At 41.3% G+C, this 22608-nt stretch overlaps 1 protein-coding gene across 1 annotated transcript in view; it reads left to right on the top strand.

The window, feature by feature from the left end:
- Positions 1-22608, top strand: part of MYH15 (myosin heavy chain 15) — a 70759-nt gene that overhangs the window by 31701 nt on the left and 16450 nt on the right. The window contains exons 20-35 of the mRNA XM_075908240.1: positions 249-336; positions 565-682; positions 984-1107; positions 2266-2402; positions 2771-3026; positions 3588-3830; positions 4452-4628; positions 5114-5259; positions 6286-6376; positions 9194-9583; positions 10800-10926; positions 11826-11944; positions 12593-12789; positions 13086-13435; positions 15717-15841; positions 18703-18818. Coding sequence (XP_075764355.1) covers positions 249-336; positions 565-682; positions 984-1107; positions 2266-2402; positions 2771-3026; positions 3588-3830; positions 4452-4628; positions 5114-5259; positions 6286-6376; positions 9194-9583; positions 10800-10926; positions 11826-11944; positions 12593-12789; positions 13086-13435; positions 15717-15841; positions 18703-18818 — 2804 coding nt within the window. The remainder of the gene's footprint in view (positions 1-248; positions 337-564; positions 683-983; positions 1108-2265; positions 2403-2770; positions 3027-3587; positions 3831-4451; positions 4629-5113; positions 5260-6285; positions 6377-9193; positions 9584-10799; positions 10927-11825; positions 11945-12592; positions 12790-13085; positions 13436-15716; positions 15842-18702; positions 18819-22608) is intronic.

Raw genomic sequence — 22608 nt, 5'->3', positions numbered from 1 at the left:
CTAACTTCCCCCTGTGTCTACAAGAATCTCTCCGAATACACTTATTATGAAGATATGTATTTCATTTGACATATGCAGAGTATTCCCTCTGAATAGTCAGTAGGGGTAGTGTGAATTGTAAGTCTGCCTCCTTTCCTGCTTATTAGATAAATATGTATTTTATAGCATTGCTGCTCACATATACACTTATACATGTATGATATTAGTTTTCTAATGATTTAGCTAATTTTTTATTATATCCTTTTTAGGAAAATTTACATAAACTGATGACTAACCTAAGATCTACGGCTCCTCATTTTGTGCGCTGCATTATCCCCAATGAAACTAAAACTCCAGGTATGGAAAATCCAACAATCTATTTGCATTTTAGTCCTGTTGTTTTTATTCTAGAATCCATTTCTAAGTCATCAGCTCACACTTAAAAGCAATTTGATAGTTCACCTCCTCCTATGATAGCTGCCCTTTCGAGGCATGCTCTTCCAACTCTTCTCACCTACTGGGCAAAATGAAGGTTTAATCCTTATGGACAAATCTCATTTAATTAAATTCTTGAATTTTTTTAAGGGGCAATGGATCCATACCTTGTCCTCCACCAGCTTCGCTGTAACGGTGTCCTGGAAGGAATCCGTATTTGCCGTAAAGGATTTCCAAACAGAGTGCTATATGCTGATTTTAAACAGAGGTAACGCTGAGACCAGCTCCTGACACGTCCCCTTTCTTCAAATGAGCCAATTGCAGTCAAAATCTTTGTAGCCTCTTCATAAAAATGAGCCAGGGCAATTCTTCCCTCTCTGTTGCATTCATACTAATTTTCAGTTCAAAATGCCTGGAATTGGAGAGGAATTATTCTGCTCTTGGATTAATTCTGAAATAATTCCACTGGCATGGCTGAGGTTACCCATATTTTTTACAGTTTAATGAAAGCAGAACCTGGCCCAGCCTCCTTGGCCCCCTTTGCTTATTCTTCCCCTTTTTATTAACAGGTACCGTATTCTGAATCCAGCTGCCATCCCAGAAGATAAGTTTGTGGACAGCAGAAAAGCTGCTGAAAAACTGTTGGGCTCTTTAGATATTGACCAAACCCAGTATCGTTTTGGACACACAAAGGTAACTGGAAAAGAACTTGAGATTCCTTTTTTGAAAGCAAAGATTTCAAATCTGCGGAGTTCAGACCTAGATCTAAATGTTGTTGAAGTTAATGTTTTATATGGTAACATGACCATACCAAAGCCCATATTTGAAAATAAAGAGAAAGCAAATGCACTGCTTAACATAGCAAGAAAAACCCAGCTATAAGTTCTTGTCATGAATATTGATGTTTCCATTGAGAAGTAGCCTATATCTTGATGCAGCTATTTTAAACATTCTGTCTAATAATGGCAATAAAGATGCAACATGAGAGAGGTGAGGGTAGTGAAGTTGATGTGGTTTGCGGCATTGTGGGGACACTTGTTATCCAGGATTTAGATGGACACAAAAATCTCTTCTCATGTAAATCACCACACAGCTGTCAGTGATGGTAATATATGGTTACGAGAACCTGAGCGAGATTAAAACAAGAGTCTTACCAGTAAAAGAAATTATACTGTTAAGCTAGTAATACAAACAATAGTACAGATGAGTTCTGCTTTACATGTCGAGAGGTAGTTGATGCTCTGCGTATTATTTTCTAAAAGAATAATGCTGCCAACAACCGGTAGCTGATAGCACTTTCACTGCCAGTGTAGACAGGACCAGCACTGATTCAGCTGCCTTATTTACACAAAGTGAGACTTGACTACAGTTTATGAAATGGTGCTAACCACAACTCTGTCCTGTCTACCCCAACAGTGAAATTGATGCTAGCACCAGCTCAGATACACCCATTTTCAGCAACAGGAGGATGATTTTCTACATTGAACGAGGCTAGTGAGATCAACAATTATACCACAGCAGATTTGCTCCTATTTTATTTTGCCCAAGTGAAAAAGTTTAAAAACATTCCAGGGGTCTAACATCAATTAGTAGCATGGTTGTTAATGAATTTGGTACAGTAGAAATAGGCAAGATCAGACTATGATGAGTACTGTGGTGATGTCAGTATAAATTTATAACACAATCCCTTGACACAGATCTTTATAGTACCTAACCACCACTCTGCTTCTATATTGTTACCAGTCTTCCCTTGACCACTAGAATCAGAATAAAAATTGACTTATATTGCCCCATATTTTGTGAGTATGGAATTATTCTGAGCTTGTTAAATGACATCTGCTTATATTTTAGGTATTCTTTAAGGCTGGTCTCCTGGGCCATCTGGAAGAGATGAGGGATATGAGGCTATCCAAGATCCTCACAATGATCCAAGCAAGAGCACGAGGCAAATTGATGCGCATTGAGTTCCAAAAAATAGTGGAGCGAAGGTACAGACAATCGAGGGTTATTCCCTCCAGTCTGGGGGATGAAACCATTACTATTGCAGCTGATGACTAAATAAGGTCCTTATAGAAGCACTTACGTCTCTAACTGAATTATATTATGGATAATAAAGTATAGATTTACAACAACATATTGTTCACCCACAATTTTGACTAAAATCAGTCAGCTGAAGATGTTCAGTGTTTTTGGCAGTCAAGCCATAAGGAAATGTTTTGTCTGTATCAGTACAAGTTCCTACTGCTGTTCAGAGCACAAAAGTACAACTGATCTGGAGACTTGTTCAAAGCATGTTCATATCTCCCTCAACTCAGTCTGGCTTTACTTTTTTTTTTTTTTTCTTTTTTTAAACTAGGGATGCCCTCCTTGTGATCCAGTGGAACATTCGCGCTTTCATGACTGTGAAGAACTGGCCCTGGATGAAGCTTTTCTTCAAGATCAAGCCCCTTTTGAAGTCCGCAGAAACAGAAAAGGAGATGGCCAATATGAAAGAGGAATTCTTGAAGCTGAAGGAGGCCTTGGAAAAATCTGAAGCCAGGAGGAAGGAACTGGAAGAAAAGCAAGTCTCTCTGGTTCAGGAGAAGAATGACTTGCTGCTTCAGCTGCAGGCAGTGAGTTAGCAAAGCTATTTTTGGTTCATGTTTTATTTAATGTTCTTTCAGATATGACATCTTGCAAACCAACCAGTCAAAGGGGACTTAGCTTTAGGTATTTACACAAACCGTTGTAAATTATGCAGCTGCTCTGGCTAGGAAATTAGGTTAAATTAACAATAAATATAAATTCTCATGTTTGTGAGTGCAAACGGATAGCCTGCCAATGCAAAAATTCTGGGTTCAAGGTAATATTAATGTCCAAATTAGTTGTGAATTATATTCCGTCAAATTGCTCGCCTGAGAGGGCATGCCTAACATTAAAGCCTCCATCTTGCTTCCATTGAATTTGTCAGGAGTTTTGTCTATGAGAGTGTATGCGATGAGGAAACCCAGAGTTATCATTCAAAAAGCCTTATTAACCTCGTTTTAAGAACTGGTCTGGTATACTCTTAGCATTTTCTGTACTAATGTGAACTGGTCCGTGCATCATGAGAACTAAATGAGTGGAGAATAAATGGAAAAGAATGAAGTTGCTAACTCCCAGACATTTTTGTCCTTTTCTCTGTCCTATGCCAGGAGCAAGACACTCTGGCAGATGCAGAGGAACGATGTGACTTGCTGATTAAATCCAAGATCCAGCTAGAGGCAAAAGTCAAAGAACTGACAGAGCGGGTGGAAGATGAAGAGGAGATGAACTCTGAGCTAACATCCAAGAAGAGAAAACTGGAAGATGAGTGCTCTGAACTGAAGAAAGACATTGATGACCTTGAAATAACACTGGCAAAAGTAGAAAAAGAAAAACATGCTACTGAAAATAAGGTACCATTAGAACTTGGTCATATATCTCCATAGAGGATTTACACATAGGGTGGACTACATTAGGGCAGGAGATACAAGAGATCTGCTAGTTGAAAGGCATAGACAGTAGGCCACCCAGCAAGACCAGATTATATACACAGTTGACTGGTCTCCAGTTTCCCAAGCGATTTCTGCTGCCGCTAAATCAAAGAACTCTGTCTGGTTTTGCCATAGTAAATAACCCTGGTCTAACTCACCTCTTACTCTTATAAAGTCAAAGCTTCTCCTTTCTCCCCCTCTTTTCCCCCGACCCCCGAGTGAAGCTGGAAAAAAAATCAGGGCAGTTGGAAAGCAGCTGTCCCCCCCCCAACCAAACTACTGCAACAATTTGCACTAATTGCAGTTTCAGCTGAGAAGCTAACATTAAAATGTACTCCCCCTTCACTGTAATACCCTAATAGTCGAGTTAACTGCTTTTACAAAAACAGCCATCTCCAACTGATTTAGTAGAAACTACTTTCTAATTTTCCAATATGAGTATTGGTGTAGACAGTTCCTTCAGAACAGGTTTCAATAATCCTCTTTTGTAATTACTTACAAGTAATCCCTCTCACTGCTATTGCATTTCTTCTACCACACCAGGTCAAAAATCTGACAGAAGAAATGGCAGCTCTGGATGAGACCATCAGCAAACTTACTAAAGAGAAGAAGTCTTTGCAGGAAGCTCACCAGCAAGTTCTGGATGACCTGCAGGCAGAGGAAGACAAAGTCAACACACTGAGCAAAATTAAACTGAAACTAGAACAGCAAGTAGATGATGTGAGTTTGTTCTTCTCTCCATGTACATAATACGTTTTTCTCCATTGCTTATAGCTTCCAGGAATCTGGGGTGCTTGGAAACATTTTTTTGTTCTTTCATAAATGAACTAGATTAATGTGGATGTACAAGTGTAACCCTCCAAGAGAGAGGGCATCTACAATAAAAATGTCTCTCTATAGTTAAACTTTTGAAAGAAGTAAAACAATACGAAGAAGCAATTCATTTACTTTGTATTTGCCGTATATTTGACCTGTAGTCAAACAGAGCTGGCTGGGAGAAAGAGGGCTGTAAAGCCTGCACAAGCAGGGAATGTGAAGTGGCCCTTGTATCATATTAATCCCAGTTTATGTTCTTGATATCGGCTGCTGGCAACTGGAAAGCAAAAATGGGAAATATGACAATAGTACTTTAACTCTTCTGCTTCATCATTCATTAGGGTGTGGCACAAAACTGGACTTTAATGACTCGTTTCTCATTGCCATAGCTTGAAGGCTCATTGGAACAGGAGAAGAAAGTGAGGATGGACTTAGAAAGGGCCAAACGCAAACTGGAAGGGGATTTGAAACTGACCCAGGAGAGTCTTATGGATTTGGAAAATGATAAGCTGCAGTTGGATGAAAAGTTAAAAAAGTAAGACACTATTTATATTGCACAAAATAATAAAGGAACCTGGGATTTGCCATTACAGATCCATCAAGCCCAGAATCCTGCCTGTGACAGGGACCAATACTAATGCCTCTTCAGAGAAAGGTGAACCAAGAATACTGGGCCGTACTGAATTAGGGAGAAGAGAATTCCTTCCTAGCTCCAGCAGTTTGTACACTGCAGCATGAGATTTGATTTATCCTCATTTTCATATGCATAAAATGAGTAATGGTAGGCCTTTTAGCTGATTGGAGGAAAAGGCTTACAGAAATCTAAAAAGTATCTACTCCATTTAATCCTCTAATGGTATAGTTGTAGAACCTCAGCCCTATTAAGTATATTTATCCAATGAGTTTGAAAAGGAATTTCATTACAGGTTCAGTCTCTCTGGTCTGGCACCCTTGGGACCTGACCAGTGCTGAACCAGAAAATATGCCGAACCATGGGAGGTCAATATTGTCTAGCAGCATTACCAGCAATTCCACTGCTTATTGGACTCTTAGGGGTAAATTAGAGTTAAATAACAGCACAGAACACTGAGAGCCAGGACTGTAAAACAAACTTGGTGAGACCATGGGAATCTTGGCCACACTCGTGATAAGCGGACATCTGGCTAACTAAAATCAGGCCCTATCAAAAGTCTAGCCAGCACTGATACTGTACAAGGTAAGGACTCTTTAAATGTAGTTGCACATCATATGACTGTATGCAGGCTCTTAGATTGGGAGTACTGCCACATGGAGGGAATTTGATTGTTTCAAACAAACCTTAGCACAGCTAGTGGCAATTCACAAAGAACAAAATGAGGTTTGGAGTCACATGGGCAAGTCATATGTCCATATCTGAGTTTGTGATATTACAGAAGCAATATTCTTTCCATTTTGGGTCTGATTGTGCCAGCAATTTTATTCCCTGATCTTTATTAGGGGACTATAAAAATTTGCTTTAGAAAATCTTTGCTTGGACTGGTAGTTTAAATCTGTCACTGCAGAACTTTCTTTTCTATGACAGGAAAGAATTTGAAACAAGTCAGCTGAACTCCAAGCTGGAGGATGAACAAGCCATAGTGATACAACTCCAGAAGAAGATCAAGGAGTTGCAAGTAATTTTTTTGTCTCCACTTCTTCTGTGTGTCTTAGATACTATACTACTGTGGGGCCCGCGATCTCTGGGCTAGTTTCTGGCTTGCCAAATAGTTCTTATGGCTGACAGCTTCAAGTCACAGTCTTGTTTTGAGCTCAGTTGTGCTTTCAGAAACACATGTGATGTAGAAGGAGATGCATCCATGTACCCAAAGTCAGGAATGAACCCTGACTAAGGCTAGAGAAGCATAGAGAGTGAGGGAAGGAGAGGAAGTGTTTTGACCTCAGATGTTTCTTCCCTGGATACATGGTGTAACCATGCTTTTGTGAGTCACAATTGAAAAGATCAAAATCAGGATACATTGCTGGGAAATAGGATAGATAGACCCCCAAATGCTGTTGATTATTTTCCCATGAGGTATATCAAACCAACCACAAAAGTCAACTTGTCCCCCACTACTCTGGCTAACAAGAAGTCATAAAAGCAATTTCCTGAGGCTCTCCAGTCACACCATCCAAAACACTGGATTCAGAAATGAGTGGTTCTTTACAACCAGTCTAATCAAATAAAGGAATCTTTGATTCTAAATGACCAACCTCACAACCAAGTCAGTACATAACTTAGAATCTTACCCAATAATTATGCTGTTGCCAATTCTATAGTATCTAAAATCTAAAGGCTTTTTATACAAATCAGATATGGTCACACATAGCACAGAGAAGAAAGAGAGTGAGCTGGCTGACCTGAAGCACAAATGCTGAGGCAGACAACACTGAAGCATGAACCATAATAAAGAAGTTTATACCATCTGAGGACGCTCAGGATTCCCTCTCCAAGCCTAGCGCAAGAAGTAGAAGCTGAGGCTAGTTTGCTAAAGAAGAACCCATTTTGGGAGGCCACCATCAAGCACAGAGGACAGAGAAGCCCAGGCTTAACTAGAAGGGCCCAAGGTTAACCAATGACATGGGGATTTGGGAAAGGCAATAAATAGGGACCTACCAAATTCATTGTCCTTTTTGGTCAATTTCACAGGCACGTGATTTTAAAAATGGTAAATTTCATTATTTCCAATATATAAATCTGAAGTTCCACAGTGTTGCAATTGTAGAGGATCCTGACCCAAAAAGGAATTGAGACAGGGTTTGCAAGGTTATTGTTTGTAGGGGGGTTGCAGCATTGCCTTCAGACCTGGACAGCTGGAGGCCAGCACTGAAGACCGAGTTACTGTCAGCATCTGTGCAGAAGGAAGGATGGCCTGGTATGGTATTGCCACCCTTACAGAACTGAGCCCTTAACCAGAAGCCACCATTCTCTGACCATCCTTCAGCAGTACAGAAGTAAGGGTGACAGGGGTCTGGTATTACTACTTCTCTTGATTCTGCACTGCTACTGGCAGGATGCTGCCTTTAGAAGTAGGCACATGACCAACATTGCATCCACTACTCTCCAGTTGCCCATCTGAAGGCAGCAATGCAGATGTAAGGGTGGCAATATTGTGACCCTCCTGGAATAACCTTGTGATTCCCCTTCAACTTCTTTTTGGGTTAGGACTCCCAATTTGAGAAACTCTGGTCTTCCCCATGAAATCTGTATAGTAAAAGGTAAAAGCAGACAAAAAGCCAGATTTCACAGGAGAACACCAGATTTCATGGTCCTTGGCACGTTTTGCCTGTCTGTGAATTTGGAAGGGCCCTAGCAACAAGGAGGGAAACTGAGAGAGAAATCAACATGAGAACAGGTGCAGGAGAACCAAAAGAAGGAAATTGGACACCAGGATGCTCAAAGCCTGGATTTCACTGGTGCAAACTGAAGAATCAGACTGAGACTCTGGTTTTTGCAGATCTTGAGTTACAAGGTGTCAGAGCTTTGTGGGTTCATGAAATGATACACTGTGTAGGGAAGGGAAGGGAACTGCAGTGATATAGCCCAGAATTTGTCACAAATGATTATTAAGATATAAAATCCAGAGTACTTGCTAGAATAAATGGTGCTGATCCATTGAAGCTTCATTACACTCCTGCATTCTATAGCTGCCTGGGTTGTTTCCTGTTCTTCTCTGGGGTGTGCAAGATGCTGCACTAATTATGCATTGGCTCATTTTCAGGGCAAAATGTGTGACTGACCAGCTCTGCTGGTCCCAGTTCAGAGGTAGAGAAGGGATGGAAAAAAGAGTTTGTGAGGCCTGTCAATCACCCATGCACTCCTCAGGCTCTCACATCCCAGGCAAAGGTTGAAGAACACTGGCAACACAATAACTATTGCAGTAAGGAGGAAAAGCCTATTACAGTTTTCTTGAGCAGTAATCAAGAAGGGGGGAGATACTTCTCCGTTCCACTTCCATATTTACCGCTTTTCTTCTATTCCTGGTCTGCAAACCTTGTGCTCGAGCTTGCAGAGAAAGCACCTACTGGTTTGAAAAGGAGATAGAACACAGCCTTTTCCCGACTTACCAAGCAATTGATTGTAACTCGGTTCGTTCGTAAGTTGGACCCCATTGAGTTACATGCGACCGCGCTGTTCATCAGCGCGGATCGCGTTCGTAACTCGGGGTCCACCATTTACGACAGCTTTGGTCGTAACTGTGAACGGTCGTAAGTCGACCGTTTGCAACTCGGGGACTGGCTGTACATAAGGTCCTATTCTAACTCAAACACTGATATCTTGGTCACTGGGCAACGTACTTCCCTGCTTTGCCATGGTTTCTCCCTTTATAAATTGCAGTGCATACAACATCGAGCTGGTGTGAAGGGTCATTCTTTATGAAGCACTTTGAGCTCTTCTGACAGTTGTTATGCAGGTGAAGGGTGTTCCATGCATGTGTGTCTTTGCCTTGTAGGCTCGTATCGAGGAGCTAGAAGAGGAGCTGGAAGCAGAAAGAGCTGCCCGAGCCAAGGTGGAAAAGCAGCGTTCAGACCTGGCTCGAGAGCTGGAGGAGCTGAGTGAGCGACTGGAGGAGGCTGGAGGAGCCACTGCAGCTCAGCTGGAGATGAACAAGAAGCGGGAAGCTGAGTTCCTGAAACTGCGGCGGGACCTCGAGGAGGCCACGCTGCACTATGAGGCGACAGCAGCCACCCTGAGGAAGAAGCATGCAGACAGCATGGCAGAGTTGGGGGAGCAAGTGGACAACCTGCAGCGTGTCAAGCAGAAACTAGAGAAAGAGAAGAGTGAACTGAAGCTGGAAGTGGACGACTTGTCATCCAACATGGAGCAGATGGTCAAAGGAAAAGTAGGGCTTCCAAGACTTTGTATACAAACCTACAAACAGGGGCTTGTTTTAAATTTTCCAGGGAGGCAAAAGAGGGTCAGATTATTCAGGACAGAGCAGAAAGGGTCTGGAGGCTTTTCACATCTAAGTCATCTGTTTCACCCCAGGCTAATGACAGCGATTGAGTGGGCTATCTGAAATGAGTCCTTACCAGTAATATGTTCAAAGCACTATACTATTGTGATAAAGGACCCCTCTTAGCATTCTCAGAAGAGCACCCAAGGGCTGGAAGGTGATGGAGACTAAACTATTCCTCCTTCTCACAAAAAAGTCCCTCTGGGTCACCTTCATTAGCATGAAGGTGTGGTGGGAGGGGGGGGGGGCGATAGCTAACGCAGCCATTTCCTGTCTTTTTAGTGTTGGTAGAAACAACAAGAAGTCCTGTGGCACCTTATAGACTAACAGATTTATTGGAGCATAAGCTTTGGTGGGCAAAGACCCACTTTGTCAGATGCATGTCACATAATAAATCTGTTAGTCTATAAGGTGCCACAGGACTTGTTGTTTATGCAGATGCAGACTAACATGGCTACCCCTTCCATACTAGTTTTGGAAGATTAATGTGGGTTTAATTTCCTATGTGGTTAATCCCATTCAGCAATTTAAACGTTTTAAGAAATGTATGCCTAGGGTATGTGTCTGTGCATGTGATACTTTTTGAAATCATTGCAAGATCCTTCTAGCACATTGTTTCAATTTAGAATCCAAGGCTATCTTTAAAGAAAACAACTATTTCTCTGTCCTGTTAAACCACCACCTCACACTCGTTTTATTTTTAAAAGTTTAATTTAAATATAAATGTCTATGCAGGATCATTGCTTCTGGGTCATCTTAAAATCTGGGCTAATTCCAAAGTTCCTTACTCAAGTTTTTCTCGGCAAACCTTTATTGAAAAAAACCCCATAGTCAGACTGTAAAAAAACTGGCAAATGTCAGAAAAAAATGAAGTACACTCTTGCTGTATAGTACAATATTAACAAAATGCAAAGCGGGTGTTCTTATTCCAAAGCTCATTGACCAGAATCTTTACCTTCTGCCTTCCAAAATTCAACTTGTCTGGGATGAAAATATCATTATTTTTTATTGTGAATCTTTGTATTAAAGGTTAAACCAGTTAAGTGTGAAACTGAGCTGAGAAGTCTTCAGCCTTCTATATCTTTTCTCTTGATTCCATTAGTCGAATGCAGAAAAACTTTGTCGGACGTACGAAGACCACCTCAATGAGACAAAGACTAAATTGGATGAGATGACTCGCCTAATGAATGACCTCACCACACAAAAAGGAAAGCTGCAAACCGAGAATGGTAGGTAGAGGCAGCATCAGTGAACTTCTTTGAGTTCATTGCAGGCATGTGCTAGACCCTGCAGGGAACTGGAATTCTGTTGCATACATATCAGTGGAGGTTAAAAACACCTATTAAGGTATAACAGAGACTGGTCAGGTGTGGTATTGCAGGTGGGCCTTGCCTCACTTCCTGGCATTCAGGTTAGGGCATTGTGCTTCTGAACAGGCCATTTTTGCAACGAGACAGGAAACCAGTGTCATCTTAATGATAATGCAAAATTCTGTGTCACTTTTTGCAAAAGTAGGAGTGTTAATCTCTACTTCTTGCCTACATTCCCACTCGGATCCCTATTTTTGTTAACCTAAATTCCCACGTATTTTCACTTGGCCGTTACGTTTTTCACTTCTTGCCCTACGCTAGTGTGCAACATTGTTGTGCACTGTAAAATGGCTGTTGTGTGCCGCCGCCACTCTGGCTGTATTCACATTACCGTTAAAGTGTTTCCATGTATTCCTCGGACCTATCTCATGGATGTTTTGAGGTTGATGTTTCTGAAGTACTTTGCAATGTTGGAAAAAAGGTCTATGGTAATGGTGCAATGTATGGTAATAAAAATATGAAGGAAAACAATTACAAATATGTCTATTTCATTGAATGATGCAAGAGTCCAGCTAAAATTAATGCACAACTATACATGCCATGTGCAAATAAAATAAAAGAAACATTTTGTTGGGTTTGAGCATTACATATATCTGAGCAGGCTGACTCAGATGCTCTCCTTAACATGAAATCAGCCATATTCATGGCTTTTTTTCTCTTTAGGAGGGTTGGGCAGGTATAATTAAATCCTGAATTTAGCCCAGTGGGACAGCAAGCAGCTCATGTTCCAACCTTGCTTGATTAAAATTCCTTGGCAGGTGAATTTGTAAGACAGCTAGAAGAGAAGGAGTCACTGATAAGTCAGCTTTCCAGAGGGAAGACGTCATTCACTCAGCAAATTGAAGAAATGAGAAGACTGTTGGAAGAGGAAACCAAGGTAATGCTTTGGCTATTTCATCCCCATTAGTTTATGCATCAAGTTTGGGCAATGACACATTTTATTAACTCAAGTTAAAAAAAAAGTGAGATGGCTAGATTGCTTGTTGACTGAAATGAATGGGAATGGATTAATTTTTAATGTAGAGGAAAACATTTGAGCCTAAGCATTCTGACACAAGTACTAAAAGGAATTTCTGCATGTGATCAGGACAAATCAGAGACTGGGAAAGGGGAGTTGCAAAAAAAATGTGTTATGCTCTATCTTTCTAGAAAGAATTATTCTAAAATGTGCTCCAAGCAGTAACAAATATTTTTAAAATCTTAGAATTTTCATTTGACTGGATCTTTATGTCAATGAATTAACCTCTTTGGCCTCAACATTGGGTTGGACATGTCACAGGAACAGGTTTTTTTAGTGGCATTTAGGAGATTTCTTCTATTTGGACCAGCAATATCATGACAACGTCCTTTCTTGTACTCTTCCCCTGCCTTCATCTGTGGCCAAACACTCGGAGACAAAGAGGAAAAAGAACTGAACTTTTTGAAATCTAGAAAGGATTGTTGGGGATCTATTAGTAGGGGCTTATTGTGTCCCAGACTGGTTTACCGTGTTCAAATGGAATGACATAACCTTTTAATCCTGTAGTCCAAGAATGCCCTTGCTCACGCACTGCAAGCTGCTAGGCATGACTGTGATCTTCTACGGGAGCAGTATGAGGAGGAGCAAGAAGCCAAGGCAGAGCTGCAACGGGCACTGTCCAAGGGAAATGCAGAAGTGGCACAGTGGAGAACTAAATATGAGACTGATGCCATTCAAAGAACCGAGGAATTGGAAGAAGCCAAGTAAGTAGTTTGTATCAGCGTTGCTGTCTTCCTGTCCTCCATAGGGAGAACTCCACTCTATCGCATTTTTAGTCCCCTGCATCTACAAAGTTAGAGGATCACGCTGCTAACGGTTTGCACACTGTCAGCCGAAGAAGATATGCCCTGCCTGCATTGTGTTTGCTGTCTCCAAAAGGTTAAGAGAGAGAACTAATCAGAGAGACTAATCAGGAGTCGCACTTACTCAATAACTGGCTTGGAAGCTGTTGTTCATAGTTGTCTTATGGCTTTGCCCCATTTTTTCCCCTCTGTGTTAGAAAAAAGCTAGCGGCTCGCCTGCAGGAAGCCGAGGAAGCAATTGAGGCAGCCAATGCCAAGTGCTCTTCCCTGGAGAAGACAAAGCACCGGCTGCAGAACGAGCTGGAGGACATAATGATTGACCTGGAAAAGGCCAACTCAGCAGCAGCAGCCCTGGACAAGAAGCAGCGCAATTTTGACAAGCTCATCAGTGACTGGAAGCAGAAGTATGAGGAGACACAGGCAGAGCTTGAAGCTTCCCAGAAGGAAGCCCGCAGCCTGAGCACTGAGCTGTTTAAACTGAAGAATGCCTATGAAGAGACTCTGGACAACCTGGAGACCGTGAAAAGGGAAAACAAGAACCTCCAAGGTAGTCCATGCACAACAGGTTCAGCAGTAGTTCAGGGAGAACCTGGTCTTTCTGCGATGTGGAGCTCTACTGGCAACTTGATCTGTGGAAAGGGATAAAATTAGTCTCACTGCTGATTGGAGCAGAGAGGAGTAGATGTTCCCTCCATCATTGAAATCTGTTCTATTCTCCTTCTCTAAATCCAGAGTTAAAACAGATCTGATGCTGTTGAAAGATGCTGAATTCACAGCATTTATCCAAAGGAACCGGAGCAGCATATAGTTAGGGCATGCTTTTCTACACTATTCTGCCAAAGTACCCCAATAGTACTCTATAGCAGGGCCTATCTTCATGGGATAAAGAAGAAATCAAACCCTTTCTATCACTGGTCAACTGCTAAGTCTGCTGAGGAAGGGCCTAACTGGTACTAGTTATGGTGCTTTTTGTAGCATGATATACATCTCCACTAGTATAGGAGAGAGGTAACTAGTGGTGTTCCACAAGGGTCTGTCCTGGGACCCATCCTATTCAACTTATTTATACATGATCTGGAGAAAGGGGTAAATAGTGAAGTGGCAAAATTTGCACATGGTACCAAACTGCTCAAGATAGTTAAGACCAAAGCAGACTGTGAAGAGCTCAAAAAGATCTCACCAAACAAAGTCATTGGGCAACAAAATAGCAAATGAAATTTAATGTTGATAAATGTAAAGTAATGCACATTGGAAAAAATAATTCTAACTACACACAAAATATGATGGGAACTAATTTAGCTACAACTATTCAAGAGAGAGATCTTGGAGTCATTGTGGACAGCTCTCTGAAAATATCCACTCAATGTGCAGTGGCAGCCAAAAAAGCCAACAGAATGTTAGGAATCATTTAAAAAGGGATCGAGAATAAGACAGAGAATATCTTATTGCCCTTATATAAAACCATGGTACACCCACATCTTGAATACTGCGTACAGATGTAATTGTTTCATCTCAAAAAAGATATCTTGGCATTAGAAAAGGTTCAGAGAAGGGCAACAAAAATGATTGAAGAGAGATTAAAAAGAGTTGGACTTTTCAACTTAGAAAAGAGGAGACTAAAGGGGGACATGATAGATGTCTATAAAATCATGACTGGCATGGAAAAGGTGAATAGGGAAAAATTATTTACTTGTTTCCATAATATAAGAACTAGGGGTCACCAAATGAAATTAATAGGCAGCAGGTTTAAAGCAAACAAAAGGAAGTTTTTCTTCATTCAGTGTGCAGTCAACCTGTGGAACTCCTTGCCAGAGGATGTTGTGAAGACTAGGACTTGAACAGGGTTCAGAAAAGAGCTGTATAAGTTAATGGAGGTTAGCCAGGATGGTAGGAATGGTGTACTTAGCCTCTGTTTGTCCGGAAATGGATGACAGGAGAGGGATCGTGTGATTATTACCTGTTGTATTCATTCCCTCTGGGGCATCTGGCATTGGCCTGTTGGAAGACAGCTACTGGGCTAGATGGACTTTTGGATTGACCCAGTATGGGCATTTTTATGTTCTTATGTTATGTAGAGATAAGTAGTTTCACTTAAGCCACTGAACAGCCATTTAGTACTAAATTTTGGCCACTATTCCTTAATGAGTATTTTGAAATATCCAGTTCCGTTGTATTATAATTGTTTTTAATGGAACTGTACTAAGTTCTTCAGCTTTACTGGCTTGTCTTCCAGTGGTTTTGTTTTGAGCTGTACCATCTATCTGACATGTATTGACCAGAATTAAATTTTAAAATAGTAGGTCCTACATTGAAAGATCATGGAATCATAAAGAAACTCTCAGATGTTTGTTACTCTCAGAAAATCCAACCAGTTCTTCATAGAGACCCAAAGGAGTTGACATCACAAAATAATCCCAGCCATAACAGGTGATATTTTTGGGCCTCACCTGAGTGAGCACAAGCATTGAATGAGGGGTGGAGACCTAACATACCCTCACATTCTTTAGAGAGGAATCCTTGGAATAGGAGTGAGGAATATAGATGGAGTGCTGCATGTGACATTTGAAGTTTTTCAGATAGAGCTGTTCCAGATGCCAGCAATTTTTAAAACTGGTTATGAGAGAGTCCCCACACCAAAGATGCACTGGTTTAATTAAACAGATTTAAGTGAAATTGAGTGTAACTTCTGTGTACAGACAAACCTTTTGAAAGTTGTATGGGCATGATTTTGGTAATCACTCTCTGTGCTGGGTGGTAAAATCATAATGTTACAATTGTACCTACTATGTTTCTGGGACTTTCTGATACCTGAATTATTGTCATTTCAGAGGAGATTTCTGATCTGACCGATCAGATTAGTGAAGGAAACAAGAACTTTCATGAGATAGAAAAAATCAAGAAACAGGTTGAACAAGAGAAGTCAGAAGTTCAGTTAGCCCTGGAAGAAGCTGAGGTAAGATGAAGTTTTGAAGGGCGTGAAGGAGGTTTGTCTGTTACTGCATCACTTTCTGCCAATTATTTACTGCCTATTAAGAGATATCTTTCTCTGCTCCTCTGTACTTACACCTCAATCTTGCTGGCCTAAACTTTCAAAAGAGACATGATTTTGACAGCATCAGTTTTTGGGTGCCTAAACTGAGGCACCCGTAAAGCAACCTGATTTTCAGAAACTGCAAGACCCCTTCCTTTGCAAATAAGGCCTCTTCAAAGCACCTCAAATTGGAGCATCCAAACTTCCAGTCATTTGAAAATGCAAGCTGCCCAAAGCAATGGTTTGTTCATCCAATTTAACACCTTACTGAATAAACCAAGTATCATATATTCATCAGCAAATTCTTCTCTCTCATCTTCCTCTTTGAGAATTAAAAGCTAAACGTTATGATTTTTTATTCTAAATAATGTCTTATTATGGATTGTATGGAGATCAGAGCCCTGCGTTCTTTCTACAATGATAGTCTTCTAAGAAAACAGCATCAGTCTCATAAACCCAAATTAAAACAGCCTATTTAGAAAATCTTTACGTCCCAATGCTGTTTGGTAAAAATCACTGAATGTCATTGCAGTAATTTTCTACAGTGATAAGGATGCATACATCCAGGGAGGACCCATATCAATTTCTGGGTCCTGATTATTCATTTTAAAGGACAGCTTGTAGATCTTTTGAGGTTTTGTTGCACTGAAGGGCAAGGTTTGTGCATCAGTGTATCATGCCTAGTGTATAGCATGTGGAAGGGGATTTTTCATTAGTCAAGTATTGAATTTCTTGTGTCAATATCTTATTTGCTCTCCTCTAAACAATGTTTGCAAAACTAAAATCAATCAAATAACTGTAAAATACTAATACATTAAATATGTGTAACTTTTTTTGGTCTGTTACAGGATGTTTTATACTTGGCAGGGATTTCACGGCCATGTAGACAGGTGTTAAAATCAGAGCAGAGGAAATAGCATCTTTTTCCATAGCTCTGGGGTGTCGAGCATGATTATCTGTACTGTGTACATATTTATCTCCTTACAGAGAATACATCAGTTCTTGGGGATATGACAACACACCTGATTTTCATGAATTATGCAAAATACTTCCCACACCCACTAGGGATGTGAACGACGAGTCAACTATCCGATGAGCAAATGCTTATCGGATAGTCAACACACCAGTTGACTAGTCGCTTCCCACCCCCCTTGGTGCCTCTATCAGAAAGAGGCAGTAAGGGGGTGGGGAGAGGAAGGGTGCTTGAAAGCAGCAGCACTGTGTGGAACCTGGGGTGAGCTGGGGACTCCCCAGCTGGCTCCATGAAGCACTTTCGCTACACTTCATAGGTGCCTCCTCTGGACCACTTCAAAGGCCCCATGCTCCCCTCAGCTCTTTTGCCTTTGAAGTGTAGCAACAGCCAAAGGCTGTTGCTACACTTCAAAGGCAGAGGTGCCTTTATCGACTAATCAAGTAGTTGATGCAAATTGCATTGACTATTCGATTAGCCAATTAATCTAAATTTAACATCCCTAACATCTACCCAGAAGCTCAGCAGGATTCTAAGTCTATGAGCAGATCAGGCTAATGAGTAAAGATTGTGTTATGTCCCCAAAATGATGATGTATCTTATTTAAAAGTTGATTTTGGAGTGCAATTTTTAATGTTTTTTTTTCTTGCGAATCTGGGTTGCTGGCTGTTGCTTTGATGTGCATTACTTTTGTACTGTTGCCATTGGTGGCTTATTAGTGTGGCATGTTTGTTTAAATGAATATAGATGGTGCATGGTGACAAGAAATAAGGGATAATTTGCTTATCAGTGTCCCCTGAATATCATTATTCTGTTGATATCATTTCTTGTGACAAATATAGATCAGTGAGTGATTCTGCTCTCTTTATAAATGCCCAGTCCAGCTAATCCGCCTGCTTAAATCAGAGGAAGTTTTGGCTCAGTCGGAATGAGTCTGAACTTCCACTGTCTTCAATGGGAGTTCTGCTTAAGCTTGCAAGTGTAGGATCTTATTGTTTAACCATAAGCTATTATGTAAAATCTCTTGATTGCAATGTATGGAGTATAAACAGATCATGTGATTTAATAAGAGGTTGCCATATCATTTCTGTATTTCAGTGGCAAAGCAGAAGATTTTGTTAGTTAAATCAAGAACATCTGATATTTTTCATCATTTCCTTCTTTTTGGTGTCAAATCAGAGATTGACATACACAGATCCCACTGACAACAATAGGAGCTATGGTTGCTCCTGGAGCAAAATTTGGCAAGGAGGTAGAATAGATCTCTTTAATTGATGACAGTCAGAGTGAGGATAAAATACAAACACATCTACTTACTGATTTAAGGCTGATAAGGAAAAGGTAGGAAACACAGATTTAGAGACGTTTTGCAAACAATCCCGTGGCTCAGTCGCTCCCACCTAAGTCTTTGGAAGTTTTGTCACTGACTTCAGGGGGAGTAGCATTTCCTTTTACCATTACCGTGTAAAGCTTTTCTACATACAGTTTTGGTATTGGTACAAAAACTGTGTAAACAAGGCCTAAGACATCAGTTCTCAAACTGTGTTTTGTTTGACCACATGTAGTCTGATGGAGGTGACTGCTTGTGTTCCCAGCTGCCAAATTTCATTAAAAGACAAGTAAACACATTAGGAAAGCAAGGTTTCTCTTCTCCAGAAGCAAATGCTGTTGCCACAAGTAGATGGTGATGGGTGAGGAGACCGTTGGAAATGAGAAGGAGGTTCTCCATGTTTAATCTGTGTTGCAATTCACACTTCAAAAAAGTCTACGGATACCCTAAGAGTCTTGTTCAGTTGTGTGCATTTTATTTCAGGGAGCCCTGGAACATGAAGAAAGCAAAAGTCTTCGTTTTCAACTTGAACTGTCTCAGATTAAAGCAGAGTTTGAAAGAAAACTGGCAGAAAAGGATGAGGAAATGGAAAACATAAGGTATTGTGTAGTGAGAAAATGGTTTGTACGTTCTGATCCCACCGATAGTTCTGATGTTTCTTTAAGGCTTCTGCCAGTTTTTCTGATCATCCTGGAAATCTGGCTGGAATAAAGTTTTTCATGCAAGCTTTGGGTATTTTCATTTATTGTATTAAGTTGCTAGTCACAACAAGCCTTTAGGCTATCACTAGCCATATCCTTATATGTAGCTGGAGAAAGTGTCTTCTTTATTTGGAAAAACTTAAAAAACAATACATAGTCTAGCAGCACCTTAAAGACTAACAAAATATGTATATGGTATAATGAGCTTTCGTGGGCACAACCCACTTCTTCAGATGAATGGGTTAATTCACCTGGTTTTCACATGCTTCCTAACTGTATTCTGAGTTATGGTACTGCAACCAGAATTAATCCCACTGTTGATTCCACACACTTCCCTTTTAGGTTGATAGAAGAAATTGCAAGTACATTTAAGGATGGCCAAACTGGTTAAAAAGAGTGGACTACAACATGTTCAGCTGTTGATTTTGTTTTTAGCTTTGAACGTCTCTCTGCTTGCTTCCTTCGGCCAGAAATTAAAACAGCCAAAGTGTGCATGAAAAACTTTGTTCCAGGACTCCCTGAAATAAAGTGCACACAACTGAAAAAAGCTAAAAACAAAACCAATAGTTGAACATGTTGTAGTCCACTTTTTTCCAACCAGTTTGGTCATCTCTATATGTACTTACAATTTCTTCTGTCAATCTAAAAGAGAAGGGTGTAGAATCCATAATGGGATTAATTCTAGGTACATTAGCATGACTCCGAATGCAGTTAGGAAGCATATGAAAACCAGGTGGATTAACCAAACAAAGACAACACTTTCTCCAGCTAGATATAAGGGCGTACCTTGTGATAGCATTGGCTTGTCTTCACAAGCAACTTAACACAAAGTAAAGCTCAGTGTGCCTGTTAATTTGACCCCTGTGCAAATTCATTACTTGTGTTTGTAGTGATAGTAATAACATAAATGAGCGAGGTTTATATGACAGACCTTGAGAGACACTAAACCAAAGAATCTGTAGTGTGGAAATAGACTACTGGCTTTAACACTAGCATCAAAGGCTGCTGTTATACTAATGCCTTGCCACACTCTGCCCACTGTCAGGAGGTGCTTATGGTGCCACATCTGAGGATGGCTCTGAGACTAAAGCTGGTTGAAAAATGGAAAAACCATTTCAAAATTTCTCAGTTGTTTCCCTTTTGGGACAATGTATGTGGGATTTTTTGATCTTTATCTGAAACATTTAAAAGTGTTTTCCCTGTTCATCAGCATAATAGAAAATGTCTGATATCCAGATTTTGTTTTCATTTTTCACTGTCTTTTTTCCTTGTGCCACCCTGCAACTTCTAAAAACTTCTCCATGTTTTTGAAGAATTACAGTGGCAGTTTTATTTTGCCTGTAATTCTGTAATTTTCCCAATGTTGAGGAAGTTCTGAAAAGTTAATGGCAGAAGGGAAAAAAGCCATCTAGAAATCATTCTGCCTTATTCACTAGCAAAGAGGAAAGAGAGGGGAAGAGTTGAAAAATTAGCATTCATGAAGTTTGAAATTTTCACTTTTGATTAAAAACCAGAAAAGTTTGAGATACTAAAAGCTTCTCACAAAAGAAAGTTTGCTTTTGAAAACAGATATTTTTTGGTTGAAAACAATTTGGCCTATTCTAACTGGGATCCATCCCTGTGGACATGTTCAGTGGACATGTTCACCTATAGACCTGCATGGGTTTCACCTCCGTAAACCAGGAGTCTCTGGTCCTTCAACATCCATGGTCCAGGACCATGGATGGTTCCCGAGCTAGATAGCCTTGGTGGTCTGGTGTCAGGCATCATGAGGGCTGGTAGAAGAGCCAAGGTCATGGCTGTATCAGTGTGGCAGGGGAGCCCGCGCCATGGCAACCCATCAGCATAGCAGGGGAGCCTGAGCCACCTCAGCCTGGCGTAGAAGCCGGGAGCAGTGGCAGGCAGCCTGGCCGGGCTGGTGGTAGAATGATTGGCTGGGGCCAGAAGTGTTGCTGACAGTGGGTTGGAGGGCTGGTACCAGGGGACTTCCCCTGGTCTAGCAAATCCCCTTGTTCAGGACTGGGCAGGTCCTGAAGGTGCTGAACCATGTAGGTCTAACCTGCACCAAATTGCTGTTCTGCCTGAGAAGTTTCTTCCCTCACAACCTCCCTTCCATATGGGGTTCTGCTCTATTGTCCATCAGCAGCAGGCCTTTAAAGTTGCAAAATGCACCCTGGAAGTCTTTGGGCTGGCTGCTCAGGTACATGCCTTAAAACATGGCTGCGGGGTTCTGAGGAACATTCCTAATGGTTTAGCCCATAACTAAATAGAATCAAGGACACTGCCTTGGAGGGGAAATAAGGACATAAAGGTCTGAATGTGTTGCTGAGCTGGATGAATTAATAGGGAAACACAGAGCCACTGGAAGACACCAAATCAAGGCACTAGGGGTATGTCTACACCGCCACTCTAGTTCGAACGAGGGTGGCTAATGTAGGCATTCGAACTTGCAAATGAAGCCCGGGATTTAAACCTCCTTGCAGGAGGAATAACGGTAGATCCAATTAGGAGCTTTAATTCGAACTACCTAGTTCGTGCCACGTGTAGCCGCAGGCAGGTAGTTCGAACTACAGGGCATTTAAAAATGGCGGCGCCCGGGAACATACAAATGAAGCCCGGGATATTTAAATCCCAGGCTTCATTTGCAAGTTCGAATACCTACATTGGCCACCCTAATTTGAACTAAGGTGGCAGTTTAGACATACCGTTGAGTAGTAAATACAGGCAGGAAACAAAATGATCTGGTGTGGAATAAAAAAAGAAGCTAAGAAGCTGGGTGGCCTAGTGGATAGTGCACCACACTAAACCCAGATTTTGTATCTGAGTCTGCCATTGGACTGTTTCCCTTTTGTGAGTCTCAATCCCCCGTGCGTAAAAAGGGGATAATAACACTGCCCTCTGTGATGGGCTCTGAGAACTGCTGAAGAAGAGCCCAGCAGAAGAGCTCTAATCAGCAATACACATTCAATGGGTGAGAAAAGCCTGGAAAGCCGTAACGGGGGAAGAAACCTTAGGCGTGTGATGGTGGTTATGAGTCTGCAGAGTGATTCTTGAGCTGGGCACATGGAGGCATCACACCACAGAGTAGGCAAGTGATAGATCCTCTGCCAGTGGTTAAAGTAGATTGAAACCAGAGCCCAAGCTCTCACGCTAGCCACCAATGAGGAGCACCCTTATCAGAAGGAGGGGGGGCTGTCCTCATCCCACTCTCTCTGTCTTTAAAGTGCTACCAGACTATTTGTTGTTTAAGTTTATCTTGTACAGACTAACTCGGCTACCCCCTGAAGTTACTGTAGCCTGTGGTTTTTACTGTCTTCAAGACGCACACACATGTAATACTGCAGTTAGTTCTGACCAGCCCGCTGCATCATAAGTTGATATAAATGCAATAACCATGTTGAATGGACTTGTGAGAGGTGATGAAGAGTGAACAGCAAAGGGGTGCAGTTTGGCTCAGCAGCAACAGAATGGGGAAGATTTAAAGGGACAGTAGTTACCAAGGAGAACAAGGAATTACCTGAGAATTAAGGCAGACTTATTAGGAAGCTAGGCAATGAAAAAAGTTGCTTTTTTCTTGTTCCTCCTGTGGCCAACTGTGGGAGGAGGGATGCTCCAAACCAGTTAGGTCTCCACACAAGGGGGCCACTCCAGCCCAACCGCAGTAGGTGGGCGGGGGAAGGGGCACTCC

The sequence above is a fragment of the Pelodiscus sinensis genome, chromosome 1 (assembly GCF_049634645.1).
Source record: "Pelodiscus sinensis isolate JC-2024 chromosome 1, ASM4963464v1, whole genome shotgun sequence".
NCBI lineage: Eukaryota > Metazoa > Chordata > Testudines > Trionychidae > Pelodiscus > Pelodiscus sinensis.
Note: the sequence above shows the minus strand (reverse complement) of the source record. Positions and strands in the feature narration are given on the sequence as shown.